The sequence below is a fragment of the Papilio polytes genome, unplaced genomic scaffold (genome assembly GCF_000836215.1).
Source record: "Papilio polytes unplaced genomic scaffold, Ppol_1.0 DF821322.1, whole genome shotgun sequence".
Classification (NCBI taxonomy): domain Eukaryota; kingdom Metazoa; phylum Arthropoda; class Insecta; order Lepidoptera; family Papilionidae; genus Papilio; species Papilio polytes.
This window is the reverse complement of record NW_013527882.1, coordinates 538,386-550,613: the sequence shown is the minus strand read 5'-3', so window position 1 is coordinate 550,613 and position 12,228 is coordinate 538,386. Positions and strand designations below refer to the sequence as shown.

At 36.9% G+C, this 12,228-nt stretch overlaps 2 protein-coding genes and 1 long non-coding RNA gene across 5 annotated transcripts; 1 reads left to right on the top strand and 2 right to left on the bottom strand.

The window, feature by feature from the left end:
* Positions 1–2,794, bottom strand: LOC106109053. Its single transcript, XR_001225990.1, has 3 exons — positions 2,387–2,794; positions 1,711–1,834; positions 1–19 (listed from the first exon to the last, which is right to left on the bottom strand). It is a non-coding gene; the product is annotated as an uncharacterized LOC106109053 (long non-coding RNA).
* A 1,520-nt stretch (positions 2,795–4,314) lies between these two features.
* LOC106109052 (protein lethal(2)k10201) lies at positions 4,315–6,347 on the top strand. 3 transcript variants are annotated; one of them, XM_013290447.1, is made up of 4 exons: positions 4,315–4,552; positions 5,461–5,634; positions 5,746–5,875; positions 5,982–6,347. In XM_013290447.1, the coding sequence occupies exons 2-4, from the start codon at positions 5,486–5,488 to the stop codon at positions 6,315–6,317; spliced, it is 615 nt and encodes a 204-aa protein (XP_013145901.1). In that variant the 5' UTR covers positions 4,315–4,552; positions 5,461–5,485; the 3' UTR covers positions 6,318–6,347. The 3 variants fall into 3 exon arrangements, with proteins under 3 accessions (XP_013145901.1, XP_013145899.1, XP_013145900.1); XM_013290445.1 differs by lacking the exon at positions 4,315–4,552 and adding an exon at positions 4,636–4,775 and having other exon boundaries at positions 5,460–5,634; XM_013290446.1 differs by lacking the exon at positions 4,315–4,552 and adding an exon at positions 5,131–5,150.
* Positions 6,348–7,070: 723 nt separating this feature from the next.
* Positions 7,071–8,904, bottom strand: LOC106109032 (phosphoglycerate mutase 1). The gene is made up of 5 exons (XM_013290427.1): positions 8,671–8,904; positions 8,363–8,595; positions 8,098–8,289; positions 7,885–7,957; positions 7,071–7,378 (listed from the first exon to the last, which is right to left on the bottom strand). The coding sequence occupies exons 1-5, from the start codon at positions 8,771–8,773 to the stop codon at positions 7,212–7,214; spliced, it is 768 nt and encodes a 255-aa protein (XP_013145881.1). The 5' UTR covers positions 8,774–8,904; the 3' UTR covers positions 7,071–7,211.
* Between the last annotated feature and the right edge of the window lie 3,324 nt (positions 8,905–12,228).

Sequence of the window (12,228 nt, the reverse complement as noted above, 5' to 3'; positions counted from 1 at the left end):
GGCTGCCCCGCCAGCAGCCCTGCAACGCCTCGCCCGTCTCAGCTCATGCGCTGCGCTCTAGCTATACGCTATGCATTAACCTCGTTATCGTCGCCACCGCGCGACCCTTGACACTGCGACATTTGTGTGACATTAGCTAAGTAATCGTCGTTGCTTAGATAATCCTCTGAATTACTCTAAGATTCAACGGGAGACAATTGTTTGCCATAATACATATTATCACAACATTGCGGCGAACATAAATTCTCGCGAACCGTAGATCCGAGGGTTTAAGTAGTCATTGAATGTTATAAAAAAATTAAGTCCTAACAATCAAGCTACTCGATGTGAATAACGAAACTAAGTAATCCTTATACGCGACCAAAGATGCCATTATTTTATTGATTGGTTATCGCCTTTGGCTCGATCGTTAAAATATAAATTTACCAGCAAACAATATGTGCAGCAGTCGGGACGCACTCGACATGTTGAATGCGTCGGCGCGGAGGCGATACGCGAGAAAAATAACAATAACACTGCAATCGGACGGACGGCAGAGACGAGGAGTAAGCGCGCGCGCACGACACCGACTAGCGCACTAGACGTGTGGCAACTCTCAATAGGTTCAAAAGATCAATTCATGGCCTTGCGCCGCTGATCTGCGGCTCAACAACAAAATGTGCAGCTCACGGCTCAACGCGAGGCACTATAACTATGGGAGCCGACAAGCCGCGAATTGCCCGGTGAGTCGCAACTTACGCAAATCATACTCTATGCAGGCCCAATTGAGCCGATGTACTACACATATGCGAACCGTGAACTGATGCGATCTAAGCTGTGCTCTGCTCCGCTCATGGCTCCGCACATGGCGGGACCAAACAATACCCAATTTAATATTACCTAACGTCTGCCGATATCGAATGGGTCTACGTAATAAAATAATCATGGCCGTACAATACGCCGCGCGACGATAAATGAATCCAACGTTGAAAATGAACAGTGGTAGAGCCCGCTTCAACTGCAGGGCCGGCTCGCCCGCTGTAATCCCACGACCACACAGAAAACAGGCGTGAAGTGGAAGCAATTTCGAGTTTCGACTGATGAGTGTGGTGCTGAAGGCCTAATTTTAGTTCCTTTTCCTTTCCACCCTTTTTCTTAAGAGGAAAGGATGCGAAGCAAAAGTGGATTTGTCGGTGGAGGAGACGCATGGGAAGTGGAAATGTCCTCTTTATGTGCGTCTCCTCCTCCGTCAATTAAGGGTAGGCAACGCATCTGCAATTGCGGATGTTTATGGGCAGAGGTCGCTTTCCATTTCTGTGGATTTAGGTGGCCGCTTGCTGGTTTGCCACCTCATATTATATAAAAAATAATGATCCACAAATAAATGTGATCTTTACCTTATATGACAAAGAGGTGTACCTCATACTATACCATGAACTATCAAATTTCCAGTGAAGCGCTCAGATAATTCTTGGCCAATTTTTTTATTCAATTGATTGTTTTTAGGAATTGGAGACCATTTCATAATTAATCAAATATATCAAATATTTATAAAAAAAACCCCTAGATTTCCACAAGGTGTAACTCTATGAAGTAGGAGTGTTCCCCACATCTGCTTGCACAATGTGGGGTAATATATTGAGACAGCCCCAAAAATGTAGTTATCGCACTAGATTGGGTATTTTTAACAAGCATCTAATTAAGATTATTTGATATAGACATAAAAGTTACCCATGAGGTAAGTGCCACAGAGGGTCACCACAATGAGCAGGATGAAGAATCGCTTGAGACGGCGCGGCCGCTGGAGGGAGATGCTGCGCGAGCTCACTGGCCCCACTGAATTGCTATCTTTTAACTGAAAAAGAAAAATTTTATTCACTTTAACTAATAACCATATTTTCATGTTGAACATTACATTTTTTACAGATTTATAATTTAATATGTCTATTTTACATGGTAATATTTATGGACATTTTTCATTTTGTTTTAATACTTAATAAATCCTTCGGGCAGCAGTACACATGTTATTGTGATTAAAGTGAATATTCATTTATTTAATTGAACAAGATAATAATCATTTGATAAAAATAATTATATTTCAGTAATGTTTTGCTTAAGTAAATAGATTTGTCAAAGATGTAACACAGTACGGCAAACACATTAAGTTCATATCTACATGTATTCTATGATAACACTAATGTTTATGCCTTGTTTACACTACAGAGCACCAGCGCTGGTGATGTATACAATACAAGCGATCCGCCCCAGCATCTCCTGGATGGCATAAACACAACTTCTTTTTCGGATATAAGTAGATACGTAATATTTACATAGTAACAAAATAGATTTTTTTTTAGATTCGTACATAACTGCGAAGTGATTCATTCAGTGATCGCAGTAAACTTACCTCTAAGTACCTGTATGTGCTGAACTTTCCCATGTCGGGATGAAAATAACATCACAACCCAAGACAATGTTTGAAATGTTATAAATACCTATTATATTACCTAGCGTTTCACTCACATTATTACGGTATTTAATTTAATCATTACATTAACCAAGGTTCACGAAACACTTGTTATTTTTCATTAATAAAAAATTGGCGTTTTGCACCAATCATTTCGTTTCCCCGAAGCTGCACATAAAAAGCAAACAATTCAAATTACTATTATCAAAAAACAATCATAAGCCGAGATAACACTCGTTCTTAGACAAATCTTCTTTGATTTTACTTTGTAATTTGTATGTTTATCGAAAAGGTTTAGCTTAGCGGCCGAAACTGACCGAGCCGACACTAAATGTCAAAATCAAATGTCAGTCTTTTCAACTGGAATAACAGTCAAGTCTTAGCACCTGTATAAATGGATAGGCTAATGGCAGTGGCATTTTTTAACTGTTTCATTTACAGGGGGTCTCAAAAACGATCGATCGTTGTCTCGATCGATGCAATCCATGTCAGAATCGATGTCCAAAGTCATCAATCGCATCCCGCCGTCGCGTCTTCTTACACGGCCGGTCTTAATATGCAATTTTATCAGTCGGTGATCCCAATCCGTGATCTAATATTAATAGACCAATAATCAATTTTATTAAACTAGCTTTCACCCGCGAAGCACCACGATTGTATAGACCACGTTATTTTATTTAATAATCTAAGGTATAATAAAAACATAAAGATTACTGCCACAAACAGGAAAATAGCGTATAATGAAAAACTCTTTACGAAGTGAACTTATATCAGCAACTAGATATCGCCCGCGACTTCGCCCGTGTGTAATTAAAAAAAAGTAAAAATGCCTATGTGTTCCTCCAGACTATCTTCTACATCTATGTCATATTTCGTGGAGATCCGTTCAGCAACTAAGGCTACAAACTCTAACAAACATCCATCCATCTAATCTTTCGCATTTATAACATTAGTATGAAGTATGATTATGTGATATTATAACCAAGCAAGTTATGTTTTTTAATAATTAAATAAAAATAAATAAATAATATTAATGATTATTAATAGATTTCTCTACATTCTCTAATACATTCCCTCTACCAGTCAGATTCTATTCTTTATCATGAAATAAGAGCGTGAGCTCTTTTCACGCGCCCGACCTATTCTATTACTGTAATCAATTTCAATAATTTATTTTTAGTAGTATGTATTTCAAATAAAAAACTTTGAGAAAATGTAGTTTGACTCCTACGTTCCGTTGAAAAAGTAGGAACTCTCAAACGATTTTTTTCTTCTCTCAATTATTATCAGACGATTCTCTAACCAAAATTTTGATCCTTCTAAGTCCATGACTTTCATTTTTAATTCGGAGAAAAGTAAAATCGATTCGAATGTTACCGATTTCAAAATTTCAAATATTTTTTACGAAAAAAGTAAGAACTCTCAAACGATATTTCTTACCTCTCAATTTCTCTCTAACGATTCTCTAGCGATTTGCATAAAAATAATGAAGTGTGGGGCCAACTTCACGCTACAAATTGAAATTGCTTTTACGGAGAAAGTAGGAACTCTCAAACGAAAGTAGTTTTCTCTCAAACCCTCTCTAACGATTCTCAAACGATTTGCATAAAAAAAAGAGAAAGTGAGGTAAGGTGGCTAACTTCACGAAGGCTAAGTTTAAAGCGGGAAATCGATCATTCGTTATTGAAACCGGCCGTTAATGGTGATGATCGCGGTTGATGGCAGTGATGAAGATTCGGAATAAAAGAAACAATAAAGAGAATTTTGTCGGTCTAAATAGATGTATAAATTAATTTTCTTATTTTTTCCTGAAAGTGCACTTATATTTGTATAAGCTGTGTCCTGACTGCAATGTATACTCTATGACTCTATGATCAATAGATAATGATATAATTGTTATCAACACTTGGCCAAAACAAAAAAAAAAGTTTTTGTGGAACTTGTTTGTAAAGTTACAATACAGCAAGTACAAGTAGGAAATGTGTATGAGGCTAGTTAAAACAAAAGTAGAAATTATTAGTATTAAGATACATATTGCCATCAGAAGTTTTACTAAAGTGGATATTAATTAAACAGAAAAAAACACCTTGTTTCTTGAGACATAAGGTATAAGTTGATTTAATTATTTATCAAAAACTTTTTTCGTGAAATAAACGCTATTTTAGTTTATATACACTTAAATAGTTTACCTTTCTTTTGCGCAAGTCACTCATTGTATTTTATACCGGGGACAGTAGTTACACGTCCAGTTGTCGCCTTAATTATAAATCAAATTATAATGTTTTCACTTCTCAGTTAGTGATGTCCAACTGCTTTGTCGAACTTGTAGGTACTGTAGTCGAAAGGAAATTAGAAATCAACATACTACCACTATACTTTATTCCAAAATCTTAAATGTTACTTATCTAACCTACCACACTTATATGACAGTGGTGGCACATTGTAATAAAAAGTTACTTTGAATAGTGATGTGTCTGTTACTTATTTTATTTATTTTTGTGTTAATTGGTAATGGTGTGTTGGTGGCTAAAATAAAATTAATTGAATTGAAAAAAACTTAATTACATGATTTTAACCAGTTCCAATATTATAAAATAAGTAGTGAATTACCTACGCAGTTAAATAAAAAGAATATAGACATTAATGAAGTGGAGTAGTAGGACGTCACTAGAACACCGACCTTGGTTGTTTATATGAAGATGTAGTAGGTATCTTACGGTATTATCTATTGCCGCGCGAGTTGCAACTAATAGTGATTTTACACAAATTGACTTAACTATGGGTGTCTGGTACATACTATCTGACAACACAATCATTTTATACAATAACATATTTTAATCGAGATTTCTATTTTAAAAACTAGCTTGCCATGTTCGATTGTTTTTTTTTTGTATAAATGAGATACCAGCGCTTGACCATGATCCAATCTGATGTGGAGTGGCCAAGTAGGCAAAAAATGTATAGCGAATACATTTTTTAGTTTAGTAATTTCCTATTCGTCTTACTGTTAAAAGTCATCAGAAGAATCTGGCGGGCGCTATGCGGGGCGAGGCGCTAATGCTGCGGCTGGCGGGTGCGGGGGCGGGGGCGGGGGCGCGCAAGCTGCACCACGGCGCGTTCTCGCGGGAGGCGCCGCCCGCGCGCCTCGGTGTACGTCACCTTGACGACGAGCTCATCTGTCGCGACCCGTAAATACCTTTTATACTCTGTTTATGAGTTGCTGTTGATGGTCCAGGTGCGAGAGATCAATCAGTTCTATAGGGAATAATTAACTTGGACGATGATGTGTTAAATGGTAGCGGCACTGCGGGGCGCGCGCTGGCGTGCGGGCGCTGCGGGCGCGCGCTGGCCTCGCCGCACCTGCTGGACCTGCACGTGCAGGAGGAGCACGACTCCTTCTTCGCAGCGCTGGCTGCCTCCAGACCCTCCGTGAGTGCCGCCTCGTGCACCGAGCGGAATTAAATATGCAAACAACTCGACCGCCATAACCAGTAATCGTTTGTCTTGTCTAATATGTGTAAAATGTCTTTCTCAGTATTGCTGCTACATAGAGGAATGCAAGGAGAAGTTTTTGAATCCCGAGGAGCGCTTCGATCATTGCGTTAAGGCACATAAGTTACCAAAAGATTTTCGATTTTATCAAAAACCGAAAATACCAAAAAATAAAAATGTCAAAAATGATTCCATGGATGTGGACAATGAGGTAGGAAAAAGTAAATTATTTACGTTGAATAATAGCAAAGTAAAGGCCTTTGTGAAAAGTTGCAAAAGAGCAAGTTTGGAAAGTGAAAATAGCTTAATGAGTGTGGACTCTGCTGGAGCTGCTCCGCGTGCCGGCGGCCGAGCCGAGGATGTGTGCAAACGCAAATAGTGGCTAATTAAAATGGACATAATTAAATAATGTACTGTTTTATTTTGAACCTATTTCTTAATCAAATGAGCTAGAAGTTGTACTTTAAAAATAGGTAACACGCCAACAATATGTATACAGCGGTCGCTTATTTTAGCGAATTCTAGCGGCCGTTTACTTCTTTGTCAACAACTATAAAAATAGCAACGTCAATATGGCGTGAAACATCGAAGGCGGGAAAAAATAATTTTCCAATATCACATAAGGTCAATCTTTTTTTTTACAACATAAGGTGGCAAACGAGCAAGTGGCCACCTAAATCCGGCATTTATCCATTATCCAACAGAGGAGGAGACGCACATGAAGAGAATATCTCCCCTTCCTATGTATCTTCTCCGTCAAATCCACTGTCCCTTCCCATCCTCTCCTTATAAGAAAAGGGTGATAAAGAGAAAGGGACTTAAATTAGGCCTCCGGCACCACATTCATCAGACGAAACACGGAATTGCTTTCATTTGACGGCTGTCTTGTGTGTGGTCGTGGTATTACTGGGGGCGAGCCGGCCCTGCAGTGCTAAGATGTTAAAGTGGGCACTACCACGGACAAAAAATCTGTATTTATTAATGTAATATGTGCAGAAAATGAAAAGCACTACCTCTGCAACGTGATGCAGGCGGCGGAGGGGGAGGGGGGGGGGTGATGCGACACTGGGTAATATTAAAAATTTAAGTCACTATTGTAACAGTTTTATTTAAATCAAAATAACAAAAACATGAAACTTAAGTAGCTTATTAAAAATATATCTACATGATTATAATGATATCTTTTTATAACAAAACAATATGAAACATTCGAGTGCAAATAAAATTTTTTCTCGTAATCTCACTAATAATGGACAAATGTGTGTGGGTGTGGCTACTTGGCCTTGCCCTGCGCGGCCACGGCGGCCATGGCGGCGCGCACCGTCTCCTCGTCTCCCAAAAACACCATGGAGTCCACCGGCTCCAAGTTCTCGTCCAGCTCGTACACAAAGGGGATGCCGGTGGGCAGGTTCAGCTCCATGATGGCCGCATCGCTCAGCTCTGCAACACATTACATCTCTGCAACCTTACTTGCACAATAAATGGGTACTGCCGCACCATAAACATACTAATTTAAAAACAAAAAATTAGCTGGTTCTCAGCTTAGGAACGAAAGTCAAAGATATACATATATTGGCTGCATTTAACCATCACTGTGCAGAATAACTGTTTTCAAAATCCAATAATAGAAGTAGGGAATAAACAAAAAGATTTACCAATTTGACAATTAGAAGAAAATTGTTACAATGTACATCATCTGAGCAAAAAGATAGCAATCCTAAGGTAAAAAAGTCCCTTATTTTTGGGTATGCATCCTGAGTTTGCATGATAGTTTGCTCAGACAAGCAGTTTATCTACAGGACTAAAATAGAGTCCTGTTTTTGGCTGCAATTGACAAATTCAAACATTGTATAGTTATTGACCGATTTCCCAAAAGAAGGAGGTACTCAATTCGTCTGTATGTTTTTTAAAGTTGTTGATTTTGGATGGAAATCTTGTTCACTTACTATCTAAATGCTTTACAATTCCTCTCAGACTGTTTCCATGAGCCGCAATTATAATTTTTTTTCCTTCCTTAATCTGAAAACGGAAAAAACTGATCAATTACATTTTTGTTTAGTTTAGTTCCTAGTTTCTTATTCAATCAATTGAATTATAAACTGCTTTAGTAAATTACACAGAGATAATAAAAAGATTACAAATGAAAACATGCATATTACCTGGGGAACGATAACATTGTTCCAGTATGGAAGTGTTCTCTCAATAGTAAGCTTCAAGCTTTCAAACATTGGGAACTCCTCAGGCTTTGGGTCCCCGGCGTAGCGCGCATCTTTTACAATGGTCTCATAGTATGGGTGGTCTTTCTCCATCGCCGGGGGTGGAATGTCGAAGCTTCGTCGCCAAATTTGAACCTATCATAAATATTAAAGTTGTAATTTGTTACATTAAAGGACAATTATTTGTAAGTTAAAATATATAAATCACCTGCGCCTCTCCATATTTGGCAGCAGTCTCGGCTTTGTTAAGACCCGTAAGACCACCGTAATGCCGCTCGTTCAATCGCCAAGTTTTATTGACCGGCAAATCGGTCTGTCCGATTTCATTGAGAATTGAATTCAATGTTATTTGAGCTCTTTTCAAAACCGATGTATGAGCGACATCAAACTGGTAGCCTTCGGCTTTTAAAGCTTTTCCAGCAGCGACAGCTTCCTCTCGACCTGCGTTTGATTTTTATTTAATAAGTTAAAAAAAGCTCATATTTTTAGGTAAGGTATCTAATAAACTTCATTTACCCTTGTCACTAAGGTCGGCGTCGTACCAGCCGCAAAATAAGTTTTTCTGATTCCATTCGCTCTCTCCATGACGGATCATCACAATCTTATATTTTGCGGGCATGATTTACTACTTAGTTTAAAAAAGCCGACAATTTAATAAAGTGATTACGACCTTGTCTAATTAAAAGTTCCTCCTCCTCTTGACGTATGTAACCTATATTTGACCTTCCTAATGCCTGGTACACAATTGGCCAATGTTTTGACAAAAAATCGAGGCATAGATTAAATGCCAATACTTGTACAACACTGTCCAACTGAACTGGGCAAGTGTGAACCAGGCTTTAGACTACTTTAGACTCAGAAAAAATGGATAAGTGAAATGAATAGGGTGTGCAATCGAAGTCGCAATACGCAAACTCGACTAAGAAAAGAAGATAGCAGTTCCTACACGTTACATGTCTATATTAGTTTATATATTACGACTTTGTTTTCGTTTCAAAAGAAAGAATTTAAAGTAAAATATACTAATACTGACTAAATTCTGTAACTTTTCGGTTAGATTGAAGAAAATTGTGACACATTTGCGTACTATGGATTACTAAAACGTTTGCGACACAATAATTTACGTAACAGATGACAAGTACCCAAACCATACAATTTGTCCTCAGTTTTTATTCGACAAAGGTGATACGCTTCATGCATAACATATCCTGCCTTTTTAAAATCGTCAAAACTAAAACATTTTAAGAAATATTGAACGTTATTTACTCTTTGGTGTCATGATACATGTAAATTTCAAATCACGTCACTGTCACTGTCAATAAAACCAAATCAATTTGTTTTAAATTGAACGAAAATGAATGCTTTTATTTTCTTTCATGTTTCGAACAGTTTCGCATATGAGCTACGAGTATTCGCGCAATTTAATTGTTATATTTGTAACCGTTATACGTATCCTCAAATTACCAAGTAACATTTATTAGAATATATCCGTTCTGCCTATTATGTTCATAATTTAAAGCGTAGCACTAAACAGATAATAAGTATAAGTATATTGTACGTTTTGTCCCTAAAACTTAAACTTAATTAAAAAAATAACAAAGTAAAACGTAATTTATGTAAGTTATGTATAAAAAATAAAGTACGAAAATGCCTCCAAAGAAACGAGGGGGTAGGTCTCTTGGATGTGTAAAGACAAAATTGGGTACACGCGTTCGCAAAAATCAAAATACAACACTGAATTCTATGCCTGTACTAGAATTTGAAGTACTCACAGGTTTGTAGTTATTTTAGTAACGTGACTTCAATTTAATTCCTACTTATTGTTATAATTTGTAATACCACGATACCAAAAAAGTTTAGAGTGCAAAAGACGGCAGTGTTGATGTTCACTAGGTTGGCGGCATAGTTAAGAAAGGGGCATTAAAAGCATCATCATATGCCTCATTTTAGTTACATCTTGAATGTGTAGATGTATGAATGTAGGAGATGACAGAAATCTCTGTCTACCCCTCTGAAAAACAGCAATGAGACTCATATTTAAATTACAACTTAATCTTAGCAGTAATATTTAATTAAAACAAGCAAATAACTAACATCAACTTGTTTCCAATGTAGTGTAGTTACCAAAATAACAAACAATACAATTCACCAGCCCTGGGTAAGCTCAGCTATCAAAATAAACTGCAGATAATGATAATCTCATAAACACTGTGGCATTATCATTATTAGAGACTACACAACATTGCAGCGGATGGGGTGTGAATGCAAATAAGTATGTAATATGCATAAGAAGTGCTTCTGCCTTGTTTGTAGTTATGCAGTAGCAATTGGAAATTAAAGCAATATATACAGAATTAAGAAAACATTCAAAGATTATACTAGATAGATATTTTCCTTTGTATTATTAGTTACAATAATTAAATGATAAATTATGTTGCATTAGATCCTGTAGGTAAATTATGAAAATTATTTATCGGACAGTGCAGTAACAAAGAAATGTAACAATTACGATTAATATATATGTTGCGTTTGTTGTAGAAAGTGCATCCGCCACTAACAGTACTATCACAAGAAGAGTGACAGCAACAGCTAACAATGAAATGCAGATCAAACTATCAACTGCAGGTAATTGTTTGTTAGTGTTATTTTGTAAGTTATATTTCAATCGAATGTGAAATGGACATGGAGGTAATAGGACAATTCAGGTGGAGAAAACATCTTTGAATGTGGAAGTCTATAAGCAGTGATAGCTTCGCTTTTTTGGCGAATTATACTGGCTGCTTGCCCATTATTGACCTAATATAGAAACAAGTGCCTTTTTATCACAAAACTCAATATTTTATGTTAAAATGAGCTGTCGCCCGCCAACATCATTGTCGCGGAATAAAAGAAAAATGGGCGTCTAAAACTTTCCGGCGAAAATCGGCTACGTTCCAGTCGAAGTCGCGTCAACATTGGTGCACCCGTTCCTGTTTCATTTATAAAGATCTTCTTCTTCTTTTGGTGCCGTCTCCTAACGAAGATTGGCAATCATTACAGCGACTTGAAGTTTGGACACAGCAGCTCTAAATATAGAACGCGTACTTTTGCTGTACCATTGGCGAAGATTTTTAAGCCACGATGTTCTTCTCCTTCCTGGACTTCTTTTCCCTAGAATCTTACCCTTTTTTAAAAAGATATTGATGTTTAATTTCTTTTACAGTTATTGAATCAGATACAAAAGAAGGCTTACTGCTCACTGAAAATCTACACAAAAATATGAGGATTACACGAAATAACTCAATAAAGGCACAGCTAAAGCAGGAGAGAGTTAATGAAATAAAACCAGAAGCAGCGTCCGATGGTTTGTATGAATTTAAATGGGAAGCTGTGGTTCATAATTGCAGATGTTTGTAAATTAAATTTTATATACATTAGTAAATTTAATCTGTTCTATTTTAGTCCACGCTGTGAAAGTGATATCTCTGGAACAAAATAATCTTCCTGCAAAAAGAAAAAGAAAACTAATAAAAAATGATTTCGTAGAGTCAGATGGTAAGAATTCACTAGTCACCAGCTCTGTGACTCTGTGCACCTTCTTTGTACACAACATTTGTCACACAATGTTAGTCACCAAAATGTTTCTCCATCTCTAGGAAAATAATTGTAATACAGAAATAAATGTTCTTCACATAGGAAACATTTACTATATTAACTTGCTCCAAGAAGTTAGGTGTATATTGGCTGAAAGATAAAACGTGCAATTCAAGGTGTTTTTAGGGAAATAATAAATAAATAATTTGCTTCATGAACATAGTATTCGATTTACTTCAGAATTTGTCTGAATGATCTCCAAGTTTGTGAATCTAAACCTTTAATACTTAAACAAACTTACAATGTTCAGTATTTGTTTATATATATTAAGCAATTTAAAGTTATCTATATTATTGTTCACCAGACTCATGTACGACGACAAAGCGGCGATGCAATACTAAACGGAGAATTAATAAGAATAATATTAAAATAAGAAACGAAACCAAAGCTAAGATTAGAAAAAAAGTTATAAACAACAAAAAACCGCCAGCCGCCGAGCTA

Bases quoted from the DNA above. Each gene is read 5' to 3' on its own strand.
- LOC106109052 (XM_013290445.1), top strand. From the start codon at position 4,748: ATGTCCAACTGCTTTGTCGAACTTGTAG. The intron at 4,776-5,459 runs GTACTGTAGTCG...TTACTGTTAAAA, and splicing joins CTGCTTTGTCGAACTTGTAG to GTCATCAGAAGAATCTGGCG. The intron at 5,635-5,745 runs GTAAATACCTTT...GTTAAATGGTAG, and splicing joins GAGCTCATCTGTCGCGACCC to CGGCACTGCGGGGCGCGCGC.
- LOC106109032 (XM_013290427.1), bottom strand. From the start codon at position 8,773: ATGCCCGCAAAATATAAGATTGTGATGATCCGTCATGGAGAGAGCGAA. The intron at 8,290-8,362 runs GTGATTTATATA...TATTTATGATAG, and splicing joins CCAAATATGGAGAGGCGCAG to GTTCAAATTTGGCGACGAAG. The intron at 7,958-8,097 runs GTAATATGCATG...TTCCGTTTTCAG, and splicing joins ACAATGTTATCGTTCCCCAG to ATTAAGGAAGGAAAAAAAAT.